Source organism: Ochotona curzoniae, unplaced genomic scaffold, assembly GCF_017591425.1.
Source record: "Ochotona curzoniae isolate NIBS_2020 unplaced genomic scaffold, NIBS_Ocur_1.0 contig_2599, whole genome shotgun sequence".
Lineage (NCBI taxonomy): Eukaryota > Metazoa > Chordata > Mammalia > Lagomorpha > Ochotonidae > Ochotona > Ochotona curzoniae.
Window position 1 is genome coordinate 7,288,713 of NW_024465520.1, and position 12,790 is coordinate 7,301,502.

The 12,790-nt window shown below is 43.5% G+C and overlaps 1 protein-coding gene across 1 annotated transcript in view; it reads right to left on the reverse strand.

Annotated features, from left to right (window-relative positions):
• Positions 1–266: 266 nt before the first annotated feature.
• Positions 267–12,790, reverse strand: part of ERICH6 (glutamate rich 6) — a 34,403-nt gene continuing 21,879 nt past the window's right edge. Inside the window, exons 10-13 of the mRNA XM_040974899.1 lie at positions 9,081–9,166; positions 5,900–6,055; positions 3,628–3,856; positions 267–537 (exon numbers count right to left, since the gene is read on the reverse strand). Coding sequence (XP_040830833.1) covers positions 274–537; positions 3,628–3,856; positions 5,900–6,055; positions 9,081–9,166 — 735 coding nt within the window. The 3' untranslated portion in view covers positions 267–273. The remainder of the gene's footprint in view (positions 538–3,627; positions 3,857–5,899; positions 6,056–9,080; positions 9,167–12,790) is intronic.

Here is a 12,790-nt window from a genome sequence, read left to right on the forward strand (position 1 = left end):
CCTCCCGATGACTTCATTAAGCAGCTTGGCTCACTCTGTCATCTCGTTCTTTACCGACACCCATACTTTTGATGAGTGGCTCATTTTCTGGTGTTCGGCAGTTTTCAGATCAAGAATATAAGCCCGTGACAACCTAGCAGGTGTGTTCTCAGTTGATGGCATCACCTGTTTTTGGGAGGTTCCTAGTCACTCTGTTTGCTCTTGGGGAAGCCTCCTGGCCCCTCCCCACATCACCAAAGAGGAGCTTAACAAAGCAAATGAAAGCATCAAATCTTAAATATTTTTATTGATTATGTTCTGTATTGCTGCCATGATATCCCGCTTAATGCCAGCATTGTGACAGAGGGCAGTTAGTTTTAGAGAAAGGGAAGACAGGTAGGGGGGCTGCTTTAGTTTTCCCAAAACCTGGCTTGAGGGAAAGCTCATACACCCTTCCAGCTTATGAAACAGGCGTCGGATCTTTATGAACTTGGCCAGCAGAAGGAGGTCATCTTCGCCCAGGTACCAGAGGACGGGAATCTCCTCCGGGCGCAGGAGCTTTTCAGCAAAGAGAAACAGAAAAGCAGCTTAGAGACAGGAGTGCGACTGGAGAATGTGGGGCACGGGGTGTGTGTGGGAGGAGCCAAATAGTAGCAGGAATCTGGGTTTGGGTTCCCTACTGGGGGTTGGGGGGTCTAGCTATGTGTAAGCAGGGGGCTGTGGCATTATTCTAACCTGAATGTGGAAAGAGCCGAAACACCATGATTTGAGACATCAGTTGCAATTTGGATACTTTCAAAAGCTTACCACTCAGTCAAGTAATACAACCAGCATTTATTGAGGGAAGAATCAAGATGCTTCACCTGGCCCGTTCCTGGAAACTGTCCAAGGGAGGATGGTGTGATTTGTGTGGGTGGGAAGACTGAGTGCCCACTGGCACGGCACGGAAGGAGACAGCCCTGCTTGGCAAGTAGGTAGGACTGGGGGTGACCAAAGCTCCCTCTCTGAGGAAGGCTTTGGCCCAGCAGTTAAGACCCCCAGTTGGGCACCTGTGTCTCCCAAGTGCTTGGGTTCAAGTCCCAGTTCTGCTTTGGATTTCAGCCAAGAAAGAGAAGAGCAGCCCGCGATGTGGGAGGAAAAATGAGGCAGAGCGGTTGCTGGAAGTGAGGGGAGGAAGGCACCCGAGGGAGGAAGTGATGGGCTGGCTGAGCACAACGTGCTGAGAACCTGTTAGGGTCAGCACAGATCACGTCAGGTGCACGTGAACTCTCCCTAACAACCTCAGGTGGATTTGCAGTATGCCTGGGAGTGCAGGCCTGGGAAAACATTCCACATTGAAGTGAAAAGCAAAACAAAACAAAACTACCCCCAATAATACAATCGGTATAATAAGATGTATTTTTGCTGTGTTGTTTTAAAAATGCATATTGATAACTTACAAATACCTGGAGGGAAAAATGCCCAACAAATTTAGGATGGTGATTATTTTGGGACAGGAGGTTAAAATAGAAGAAATGATCAAAAAGGAATTTCCTCTTTTTGGGCCATCTATTTCTATATTATTTGCATAATCCTCAAATATGAGAAAGTATTTACACATCATTTTTATTCATTTTCAAAAAAATCAAAGAAATGATAGCTATGAGAACAGTGATACAAGTAAAATATTTGAACATCAGATTTTCCCCTATTTCCCAAAATGGGTTGCTTTGATTGAAAATTCATTCCTAGTGGAAGGGACTAGGAGGAAGGGCAGGCAGTTGTGAGACGGACACCTGGATGCTTTCAGGCAGATGTGCTTACCCTGGGCATGAGGTGTCAGCAGGGGATGCTGCACATTGCTGATTAGGAGTGGTACCTGTCTAGAGTCCAAACACCTGCCTGTCCTAGACCACCTGGACAGGGCCACCATAGTGCTTAGAACGTAGTAAGCCATTGCTGGATGTTAGCTGCATCTCAAGTTGCCTTTTGGCTGATACTCTCAAAGTCATCCTGCCTGTGTTGAATATTGAAGTGTACTCACATGAAAGTACAGGCTTCTGAGCAACTGAATATATCTCCGAAGTGTGGGGCTTCCCCTCCCTTTAGGCATTGCTTAGGGGCCAGTGCCATGGTATACTAGGCTAAGCCTCTTCCTGCAGTGCCAGCATCCCACATGGGTACAGCATGTCATGCTTGACTGCTCCACTTCCAATGCAGCTCATATGTGTGGCCTGGGAAAGCAACAAAAAAAGGGCCCAAGTATTTGGGCCCCTGCACCTGTGTTGGGAAGCTCCTGGCTCCTGGCTCCCAGTTTTGGTTTAGCTCTTTTTTTTTCTTTTTTGCCTTTCAGCCATTTGGAAAGTGAAGCATTGAGTGGAAGACCTCTCTGTGTAACTGAAATAAAAGTAAAATAGATCTTCAAAAACAATTGGCTGAGCAAAAGGCTTCAGTCTCGGGGCTTGTCCGAAGTCACGCACTAGACATGTTATATGTGTCTATGCATGTACATACAGCTCTATTCATACTAGCTCTATATTTGTGTTGAGGTGCCAATTACTAAATGCTTATTGCAGTGCCAAGTACCACGTTTGGTACTGGTCTGAAGTTCAGACTCATCCATTCTACCAGCTGGCAGAGCTGAGGTTTGAGACTAGAGACTCTTGAAGTCCATGTTCATTCCAGTGTAATACTGCCAGTCACAGAGAGTGTGTTCTGGGCTGTGCTCTGAGCAAGACTCATCATCCTTCAGGATCCCATCACCATGAAGACAGGTAACTACAAAGCCAAGTAAGGCAGCATGCTTGTCTTTTTTTTTTTTTAAGATTTTTTAAAAAAAATTTTATTGGAAAGGCAGATATACAGAGAGGAGAGACAGAGAGGAAGATCTTCCGTCTGATGATTCACTCCCCAAGTGAACGCAACAGCGGATGCTATGCCCATCCGAAGCCAGGAGCCTCTTCCGGGTCTCCCATGCGGGTGCAGGGTCCCAAAGCCTTGGGCCGTCCTCGACTGCTTTCCCAGGCCACAGGCAGGGAGCTGGATGGGAAGCGGGGCTGCCGGGATTAGAACTGGCGCCATATGGGATCCCGGGCGTGCAAGGCGAGGACCTAAACCACTGCGCCACCGCGCCGGGCCCCAGCATGGTTTCATAACACACGGATAAAGGCAAGCTCCTGGACAGCCCAGAGGAGGACACTGTTAATGCTAACTGGGCAGAGGACCAGGAGAATCAAGGGTTGGCTCCAACACGATAAACCTTGTGTTCTGGAACATGATCAGAACTCAGGTCTCCTGGGATAATGCAGGACATTATAACACAGCCTAGGCAAAAATGGATACAATAGAAAAACCTAAAGCACACTCCCCACCCCATAGCAACACCACCAGTCACAGAATAAAGGCTCCACAAATGTTTATCTGGATACAAGCCTGAAGTAGGAAGAATTTCAGAATAAGAGGAAAAATGACAGTGTTGCCTCAGTATCGCAGGAAACTTTCACTATGCGTTTTTTTCTGCTTGAATTCTGAAGTTGTTAGTGACTGGTGGAATATATATATAAACACATACTACGTCTATAATATATGTATAATCCATCAGTAATAACTTGAATGGAGTTACTTTACTCTTATCCTAAATGCGTAGGGTATTTTAAAAAATGTACCTACCTTCACTTTGGTTCCAACATTGATTCTTGCTTGCTGGCCCATCGCTAGAAAACTGATAGAGATCTTGTCCTGTTCCAAGATGCGAATCCCAATGTAGCAGTTCAAAGCCAGAAAGACAGGCTTAAATGACACAAAGTGTGAGGCAGTAATCAAGCTTGACCAGTTCCAAGCTCTTACTCTGTTACCAGCTTGATCTGAATATTGACCTCCCAAGATATTGGTGTATACCCTGGGCGAGAAGAGAACACAAAATTGTAAGTAATAGCCCGAATTCAATGCTGAGATTAGCCCTGAAGCTTGCTGATTAAGGGGAATGACATTGCATGCCAGCTGGTGGCATATGGGCGGTGAAGTACCGAGTCCGATTTGAGACCCTATTCACAAGCTAAAATGGGTTCAGAACATGGAACCGGGATGAGTTAGGGGATCTGAAAAGACTTAAGAAGGAGCAGGAGAGGTTGGATCTGGTAAAGAAGAGATTTACAAGAGTGGATTATATCTGAAGGATGGGGAATCAGAGGTTAGATTTTTGTCACCCCAAAATGACACCCAGGAGGTGTAAATTCTGGAGACGCCTTCACTGGCCTGAGTCCGAGAGAGAGCTGCTTCTGGTATCTGTGCCACCAATGCAGACTCTCCGGAGATCTGGGTGTGGCCAATGAGACAGAACACCTGTGCTCAGGTGCCCTGCAACACGTCAGACCAGCTGGGTCTCACCAGTCTCTTGGCATCACTGACGCCCACGTGTTACTGCATACAAATTTAGCCCAGTCAAGTCTGAGATCTAGTGGCGAAAATTACAATGCCATTCTCAGTTATTGTATCAGAGTCTCTTCTCTTCTTCAATTTGGATCACAACCTCTACCTGGAGAACAGGTACAATTCTGGACACTTAGAAGGTTGGCTTAATTTGCTAGTGAATCATCTTTAATATTCTTAATGAGATAGGTTGGAGAGAGCGCTTGTTGTAGTGGTTAATTAGCCACTTGAGACACCTGTATTCAATGTCGGCGTGCTAGGTTCTTATTCCAAAAGATCACATAATTCTTCAAGATTTCTGTACTGCAATTGTACAGTCCCTCTTTTCTCAACCTATGCATATAATGAATATAATGAAGACTTGCTTTGTATAGTTGCTTGGGTTTTTTCTACTGAGAAGCATATGAAATGCATAAACCAAAAATGCCTTGTGGCACATTGTGTTAAACTGTTACATGCAAATGTGACTCCCCTGGGAGTGCTGGCTGAGTCCCAGATGCTTCCACTTCCAGTACCACTCCCTGCTAACGTTCCTGGGAAAAGGGCAGAACGTGGCCCAGGTCTGAGTCCCTGCCACCTACGTGGAGACCAAATGAAGCTCCTGGTTCCTAGCTTTGGCCTGCCCCTGCCCCTGTGGCCTCTTGGGGTGTGAACTGGAACATGGAAGATCTTCAGCTCTCTCTCTCTCCCTCTGTGTCTCTGTAACTTTGTCCTTTAAATAAATAAGCAGATAAATCTTTTTAAAAAGAATTTTTAAAATGTTTTATTTATTTTTATTGTAAAGTCAGATACACAGAGAAGAGGAGAGACAAAGAGGAAGATTTTCTGTCCAATGATTCACTCCCCAAGAGACGGCAATGGCTGGAGCGGTGCCTGTACGAAGCCAGGAGCCAGGAGCCTGTTCTGGGTCTCCCATGTGGGTGCAGGGTCCCAAGGCTTTGGGCCGTCCTCGACTGCTTTCCCAGGCCACAAGCAGGGAGCTGGATGGGAAGCGGGGCTGCCCAGGATTAGAACCAGTGCCCAGGTGGGATCCTGGCATGTGCAAGGCGAGGACTTTAGCCACTAGGCTACTGTGCCACACCCTTAGAAAGATTTTTCAGAAGATTTGAGCATTACTATCTATTGACTACAAACGTAAACAGATTACTTCAAGCCATACATAACATTTATGATTTTTCCCCACAAAATAAAACATAAGAGCGGGCATTACCATAGTGGTTAAGATTTGAAGCTCCCACATTCTGTTGCCTGGGTTTGATTTCTGGCTCCAGCTCTTGACTTCCGCTTCCTGCTAATGCACACTAATGGCTCAAGTTGTTGGAATTCTGTCACCCACTTGGGAGCCCCTGATCGATTTCTCTGTCCCCAGCTCCTAGTTCCAGCCTCAGCCCAGCACTGGCCGTGACAGCATGAGGGGAGCAAACCAGCCGGTGGTGGGCAGCTCTGTCTTCCTGTCTCTCTGTCTCTCAAGTAAGAGAAAATCAATGGCAGCAGAAGGAAGCTAGGCTCCTACCAGACATTTCCATTAGGATGGTAGCAGGAACTTTTGCCAGAAGAGTCCAACACTGCCAGGATCGAGGGGTTACTGGACATATCTCCTTGAACTATGCAAGTGAATCCACTTATCCTGTTGGGTACTCGGATGATGGCTAGGTTTCCAGATGGATAGCTGAACTCAGATAAGGCAATGTGAATTGTAATGATGCTTGACCATTCTGGGGTAGCATTCAATCTGTGAAAGAGGGCTTTGTGTAGTTACATAGCATTCTGAATATAGGGCACATTATTATTTAAAATGTAGGCTCTTCATGTGGATCAAAATACATTTTGTGAGATACAAAAATGCTAAACAACCACGAGTAATGGAATCTAGCATTATATAAAAAAGAATTATGTATCAAGATGAAGTGTCATTTGTCATGGGAATGCAAGGTTGGTTTAACATCTGAAAATCAGTGAATGCAAAATATCAGTAAAGAGTAGAAAACACATTATGATCTCCATAACCACAGAAAAAAGCATTTGACAAATTCCAATCCTCCCCCCCTTTTTTGTGATAAAGAGTCCAAGGACTACAAGTAGAACGGAATGTCCCCAACCTGATGAAGGTCTATGTAAAGCTGACAGCTACAGTTACACTTCGCACGGAAAGTTGGAGTGCTTTTCCCTACGGTCAAGAAGCTAAGCAAGGGGCTCACTCTTTCCACTTCCAGCCAAGAGTTGAGCTGCTCACACAGAGTTCAGGAAAGGAAAATAAGCAAACGGCACCCAGCTTGGAAAGGGAAATGCAGGGGTGTCTTTGCAGGGCGCACGTTCTTATATACAGAAAATCCTGAGGAATTCACAAAATAAATCACTTCATGGTGGTAGGCTGTAAGATATAAGTGACATTTCTACACTTGAGCTGTGAATGTCAGGAGAATGAAGAGAACAGTTCAGCTGGGGTGGGTATTTGGTGGAGTGTTTGTTACAGAGACGCTGCTTAGCAAGCCTCAGTCTCATTTCGGCTTGGTTTTGCGTCTGGCTCCACATCTGGCCCAGCCTCCCGCTGTCATGCTCCAAAGAAGGAAGCAGATGACGGTGCAGGTTCTTGGGTCTCTGCTACCCACACGGGCGGCTGTAGTTTCTGACTCCTGGCTTTGGCTTGGCACGGCCCTTGGTGGTGTTTTGGGTATCTTGAGAGCAAACCAGTGAATAGAAGGTTTCTTTTTTGTCTCTCTGCCTTTCAAATAAATAAAAATAGCTTAAGACTTTATAGCTCCACTTTTCTCTCTCTTTTTAAAAGGGAATACTGATGACTTACTGACATTTTACTTTTCTTTCTAAGATTTATTTATTTATTTTCTTTGGAAAGGCAGAGTTATAGATGAAGAGCCCTTCTATCTGCTGGTTCACTCCCCAAATGGCTGCAATGGCCAGAGCTGAGCTGCTCTGAGACCAGGAGTCAGGAGCTTCTTCCGAATCTTCCACGTGGGTGCAGGGACTCAAGGATCTGTTTTCCAACATCATGAGCAGAGAGTAAACTGGTGTCCCTAAGGGATGCCGCCACTGAAGCCAGAGGCATAGCCTACTAGGCCACAATGCTGTGCTCACTGTAACTCCATATACAACAGCATGAAACATATACTGAGGCTATACTTAGTCCATATCTAGGCTGATGAGAAATGCAGAGATAAAGTAAGCACAAGATTGATTCCGAGTCATTTTGAAAATCAGCCATGAAGTCAGGGCAGGAAATGAGTAATAACAAAAGCTGGGTAAATTATTTCAGGTTTTTAAATATATATATATATATATATATATATTTAATATATATATTTAAATATATAAATAATTATATATTTAAATATATATATTTTTATTTATATATATATTTATATATATATAAATAAAACAAATCTTGCTTTCTCTTTTATTTAAAAGGCCCAAGGAACTAAAAGTTCATTTCACCCCCTGTGCCATGAAAGTCATTTTTCTGGTTTATTATTGGTGGTTTAGCTAAACATTTAGGAAGCTGCGACCACCACTTCACAGAGGGAGACCTTCAGTTCATGAAAAAAATGGGGCCCGTGTTCTGCTTGCTTCTTTCCACTTTCCTCCAGATGCTCAATGAACTTCATGCCAAACTGCCCAATGGCCTGGCCGTGCGGTGGAAGTCTGGGTGATCAATAACTCAGAGTTCCATTCAGGGAGGTTGAGTTTCATTGTTACAAATAGCAACACTCCTCACACACGTGTAAGCTGGTCTACATCTGGGAGAACGGAAATCCTGGAAAACTTTCTTCCCCAGAACTTCTAGTACTTGGTGTTTCATTCAAGATAATAACTTAGTAAGTTTGTACAAAGGTGCTCCTGTAGCTATCAGATGAAACAGTAAGCATTACGAGCCGTCTTTGATCGGTCACAGGAGCTAGGCACAGCACAGGCGTACTCCAAAAAGTTCATGGGCAGAAAGAAGGAATAACATTTTCCAGGACCCTCTAGAAGGACCCTCATACACTGCAGTAATGAAATATTATGTGAATATGGAAACAGTACTCTCATATTGGTATAGGTTGCATATTATACACTCATAGCATCTATTATATATAAGGACCAGTTACAAAATACATACTTAACAGGTGACTTCTAAAGAACTCCATGAGAATACTTCAAAACATTCATGGGAAAGTGGAATGAAAAAGTAAGAATTTATTTTGGTGCAAATCTTTTTTTCATGAAGCATGGGAACAGTATATTATGAAAGCACTATATACATGGTTTTCAGTTTCTTTTGCAGCAAAATAAATTCATATTTTTAATTCACTTCTTCAAGAACTTCTTGAAGCAGCCTTGTATATGTTCCTCCCTACGTATCCATTACCAGGAAACTTGGACTGTGAATGAGGCCAGCACTCAAACCCAAAACTCAAATATGAGATGTGGGTATCCCAAATGGTGTCGCATTTTTTTTAAACATTGATTTTATTTATTTAAAAGGCAAACTGCCACAGAGGGGAATGCAGAGAAAGTAGCCTTGTGTATGTTCATAGCAAAGAAAATACAAAAGGTATCTTTAAAAATGTCACCAGCCCGCCTCTGGATACTAGAATTTTGCAGGTAATACCTTTTTTGTATTTTTCCCCCTGTTTTTAAATGAGTTAAAAAAAAAAAAAAGAACAGCCAACAAAAAGAGATTGTTGAAAAAAGGATACAATATTTGCATTGTCCCATCGGGAAAGGATGTCAGAAACTTGCTCCCGTGTCTGTAGTGCTTTTCCAGGAACTGGTCCCTCACAACCTGCACACGGCACAAGACACCAGAACACTCACTCTTACTGGTTTCAAACACAAGGCGTTAAGCACATCAATGAACACTGTGGGCTAGCCAGCGACACACATCATTTCTTGACTACATTTTTTTGCTCCCTGCCTTCAGTTTGAGGGGGCAGTCCTTAGCAATCTTTGATAGTCCCTGATCATTTTTAGCATAACTGATACAACCTTTCTGGTAGAAGTATGTCATTACAAATCTATTTGAAGTTTACTTCTTTCAAATATTGAAGAGAGGGAGAGAGAGAGAAATGTTCCATCCACTGGTTCACTCTACACACACCATGCCCACAACAGGCATGGGTCAGGCCAAAGCTGGGGTTTGCAAGCTCAGTCCAGCCTCACGCCATGGGTATCAGGGATCCAGGTAATTGCGTTGTCACCTGTGGCCTCCCTAGGTGTCCATTACCAGGAAACTGGGACTGCAAAGGAGGTCAGGGCTCAAACCCAAAACTCAAATATGAGATGTAGGTATCCCAAGTGGTGTCTCTTTTTTTTTTAAAGATTGATTTTATTTATTTAAAAGGCAAAGTGCCACAGAAGGAAATACAGAGAAAGAGATGTTCAATTTGCAATGGCCACAGCAACCAGGGCTAGGCCAGGCAGAAGTCTGGAACCAGGAGCCAGGAACTCCATCCTGGTCTCCCACAGGACGGCCAGGGGTTCAAATACTTGGATCATTTTCTGCTTCCACTGTGCATTAGCAGGGAGCAGGATAGGAAGCAGAACAGCTAGGACTTGAGTGGATGAGCCAATCTCCATGGCAGCATCACAAGGGAAGGTTTAATTTGCTGTACTACAAAATTGGTCCCTCCTCAAGTGCTATCCTAACCACTAGGTCACATGCCTGCCATTTGTTTGCTTGTTTGTATTGTTAGTTCTTAATTTCACACATACATTGCTATAAAAACAAAAGCAGCTAAAAACCAGCCCCTGTGGGAATCAAGATGGTGAAATAGGGTAAGGACATGTTTAAACAGACGGAGAACTATTAGCCAGTGTGAAGCAGAGAGGGCATATTTCAGGAAATAGAAGAGGACAGAACAACAGCAGAGGGGTACCTGGAGAATGACAGACACAGAAAATCAGTGGACACAACGGTGTGGTGTTGCAGTGACTGATACCCCAGTGGCATTCAGTGAGCGGCCATCTGAATTCCACCGGCAGCTAGAACTCCACCAGCAACGTGGGAAGGGACATTTACCAGGAGCTCAGGAGGTGAACCCAGACACAGAACTGCCCATCTTGCTGGTCTGTTTTATTTGACCAGGATCAGAGACAGAGCAGCAGATCCCAGAGGGGCAGTGTGGGAAGAGTGTGGATTTCACAAGCCACTCTCTACAGCTGAATCGAATGCCATTTTATTTAAGGAGGCAAGGGCTATGGACAATACTGTGCAAGTACTAAGCTGAGAGTGAATCCATTTTTGGCTCAGTGAACTGCAACAATGTGGCATCCTACCAGTTCCACCCAAGATAGGTCCAGGTAGCCCTCAGACCTGACGACCAACAGATCAAGAAATGGCACACCAGGCGCCATTTCATATGGTGTGGCAAATAATTTAAGATTGCAGGGAAAACAGTGAGCTGCACATGCGCTGAGCTCACTGAGTTCATTGCATTGCACTGGTCCCACAGGAAAATAATACCGACTATGGCATCATTGGGTCAAAGTAGGAGTGTGTGGCCCTCAGATCTAATGACCAGCAGGTTCTGGCAGGATCAGCACCATCAACAACTTAGCTAAGGACACCTGGTGTCTCCCTAATGCTGGGACCTGCTGCAACCGAAGTGGGAGAAAGTTTGCACAGACAATGGTGCAGCATCAACCTGGTATCACAGGAGACAGAGACTGGTGAGCCAAGAGCTGGGGCTATGGAGATCATGGTGGAAATTTAACATAAGAACCCACACCTGGAACTCGCTGGAGGGAGCCATGTACCAACTGCAATAAGTAAAATTGAATTGTAGACCTGTGGGTGACACAGCTTAGAAACCTGCCCGAAGGAAAAGACTCTGATAACCAGAAGTACAATGATTAAGAGCAAAAGAAGAGACAGAGGCACAATAAATATTACTGAAGACTCCCCTGCCAAGGAGCAAAACCCTTTGCCAACCTTAGAAATAACTGAGAAGGACATCAAGAAAATGGGGGATACAGAATTCAAAACACTTGTTATAAAGCTTCTTATCCACACGAGAAGCCCATAAAGCAGGCATGCAAGGAATTTAAGGGATATGTCACACTGGAAATGAATCAAATGAAAGCTGATATATCAGAAATTAAGAACACAGTAGAGCAAATTAAAAGTGCAGTAGAGAGTCTCCAAAATAGAATAAATGAAGCAGAAAAAAGAATCTCAGAATTGGAAGATATTTCCTGTCACCAGGGAGAAGCAAACAAAAAGCTGGAAGCAGAGCTGGATCGGGCCAAAAAAGTATTCAAGAATTAAAAGACACTATTAAAAGGTCAAATATAAGAATTATATGAGTCCCAGAAGGTGCAGAAAGAGAAGCTCAGTTTACAAATGTATTCAAGGAAATAATAAAGGAAAATTTCCCTCATCTGGAGAAAGAACTGGGAAACAAGATCCAGGAGGGCACAGAACTCCCAACTGGCTTGACCAAAAGCGATCTTCACCAAGACACGTGGTCATCAAGCTCTTTTCAATTGAACGTAAGGAAAAGATCCTTAAATGTGCACGTGAAAAAAATCAACTGACATATAGAGGAATGCCAATTATACTCACAGGAGATCTCTCACAGAAAACTCTACAGGCAAGAAGAGAATGGAGTGACATATTCCAGATTCTAGAAGCAGAAATTGTCGGCCTAGGATAACATATCCAGCAAAGCTTTCTTTTGTCTTTGAAAATGAAATAAAATTCTTCTGCAGTAAAGAAAAGTTAAAAGTATGCCTCTTCCAAACCTGCTCTACAAATGATACTTCAAGATGTTCTCTTGACAGAGAAAAGGAATAGGGCCTACCAAACCCCATAGACAAATGCAAAGAACATCCCAGTAAAATAACAGCAAAAGTGTAAATCATTTAACAACATTGCTAAAATGACAGGACCAAATTACCACCCATTCATATTAACCCTGAATGTAAACAGCTTAAGCACATCGATCAAGCAACATAGATAAATAGACTGAATTAAAAAACAAAACCCATCTATTTCTTGCCTACAGGAGACACATTTCACATTTTACATTTCTCATGGATTTTGATTTTTCTTGTTAGTTTCATCTCTTTAAAACACTTTCTTCTGATTAAATTCTTCATAGATCATACAGTAGCATCATTTTCTTCAAGAAGGTTCTTGATTTTCTGTTTCATTTCTTCAGCGACACGTTAGTCATTCAGTAGCATGTTATTTAACTTCATGGCATTGTAAATTTCTTATTTTTCTTCCTGTTGTTGATTTTGTTTTGTGGCTTTTTATTTAAGGGGATGTACAGCAACTGTGTAATGGAGACTATCATATCCAGATATGAGGATACAGTGCAGTATGCATCTCTACCTCCAGACAAAGATGGACTCCCAATGAAACTGTTTACTATATCTTGACAATAGGATGCTGGACTCTCTG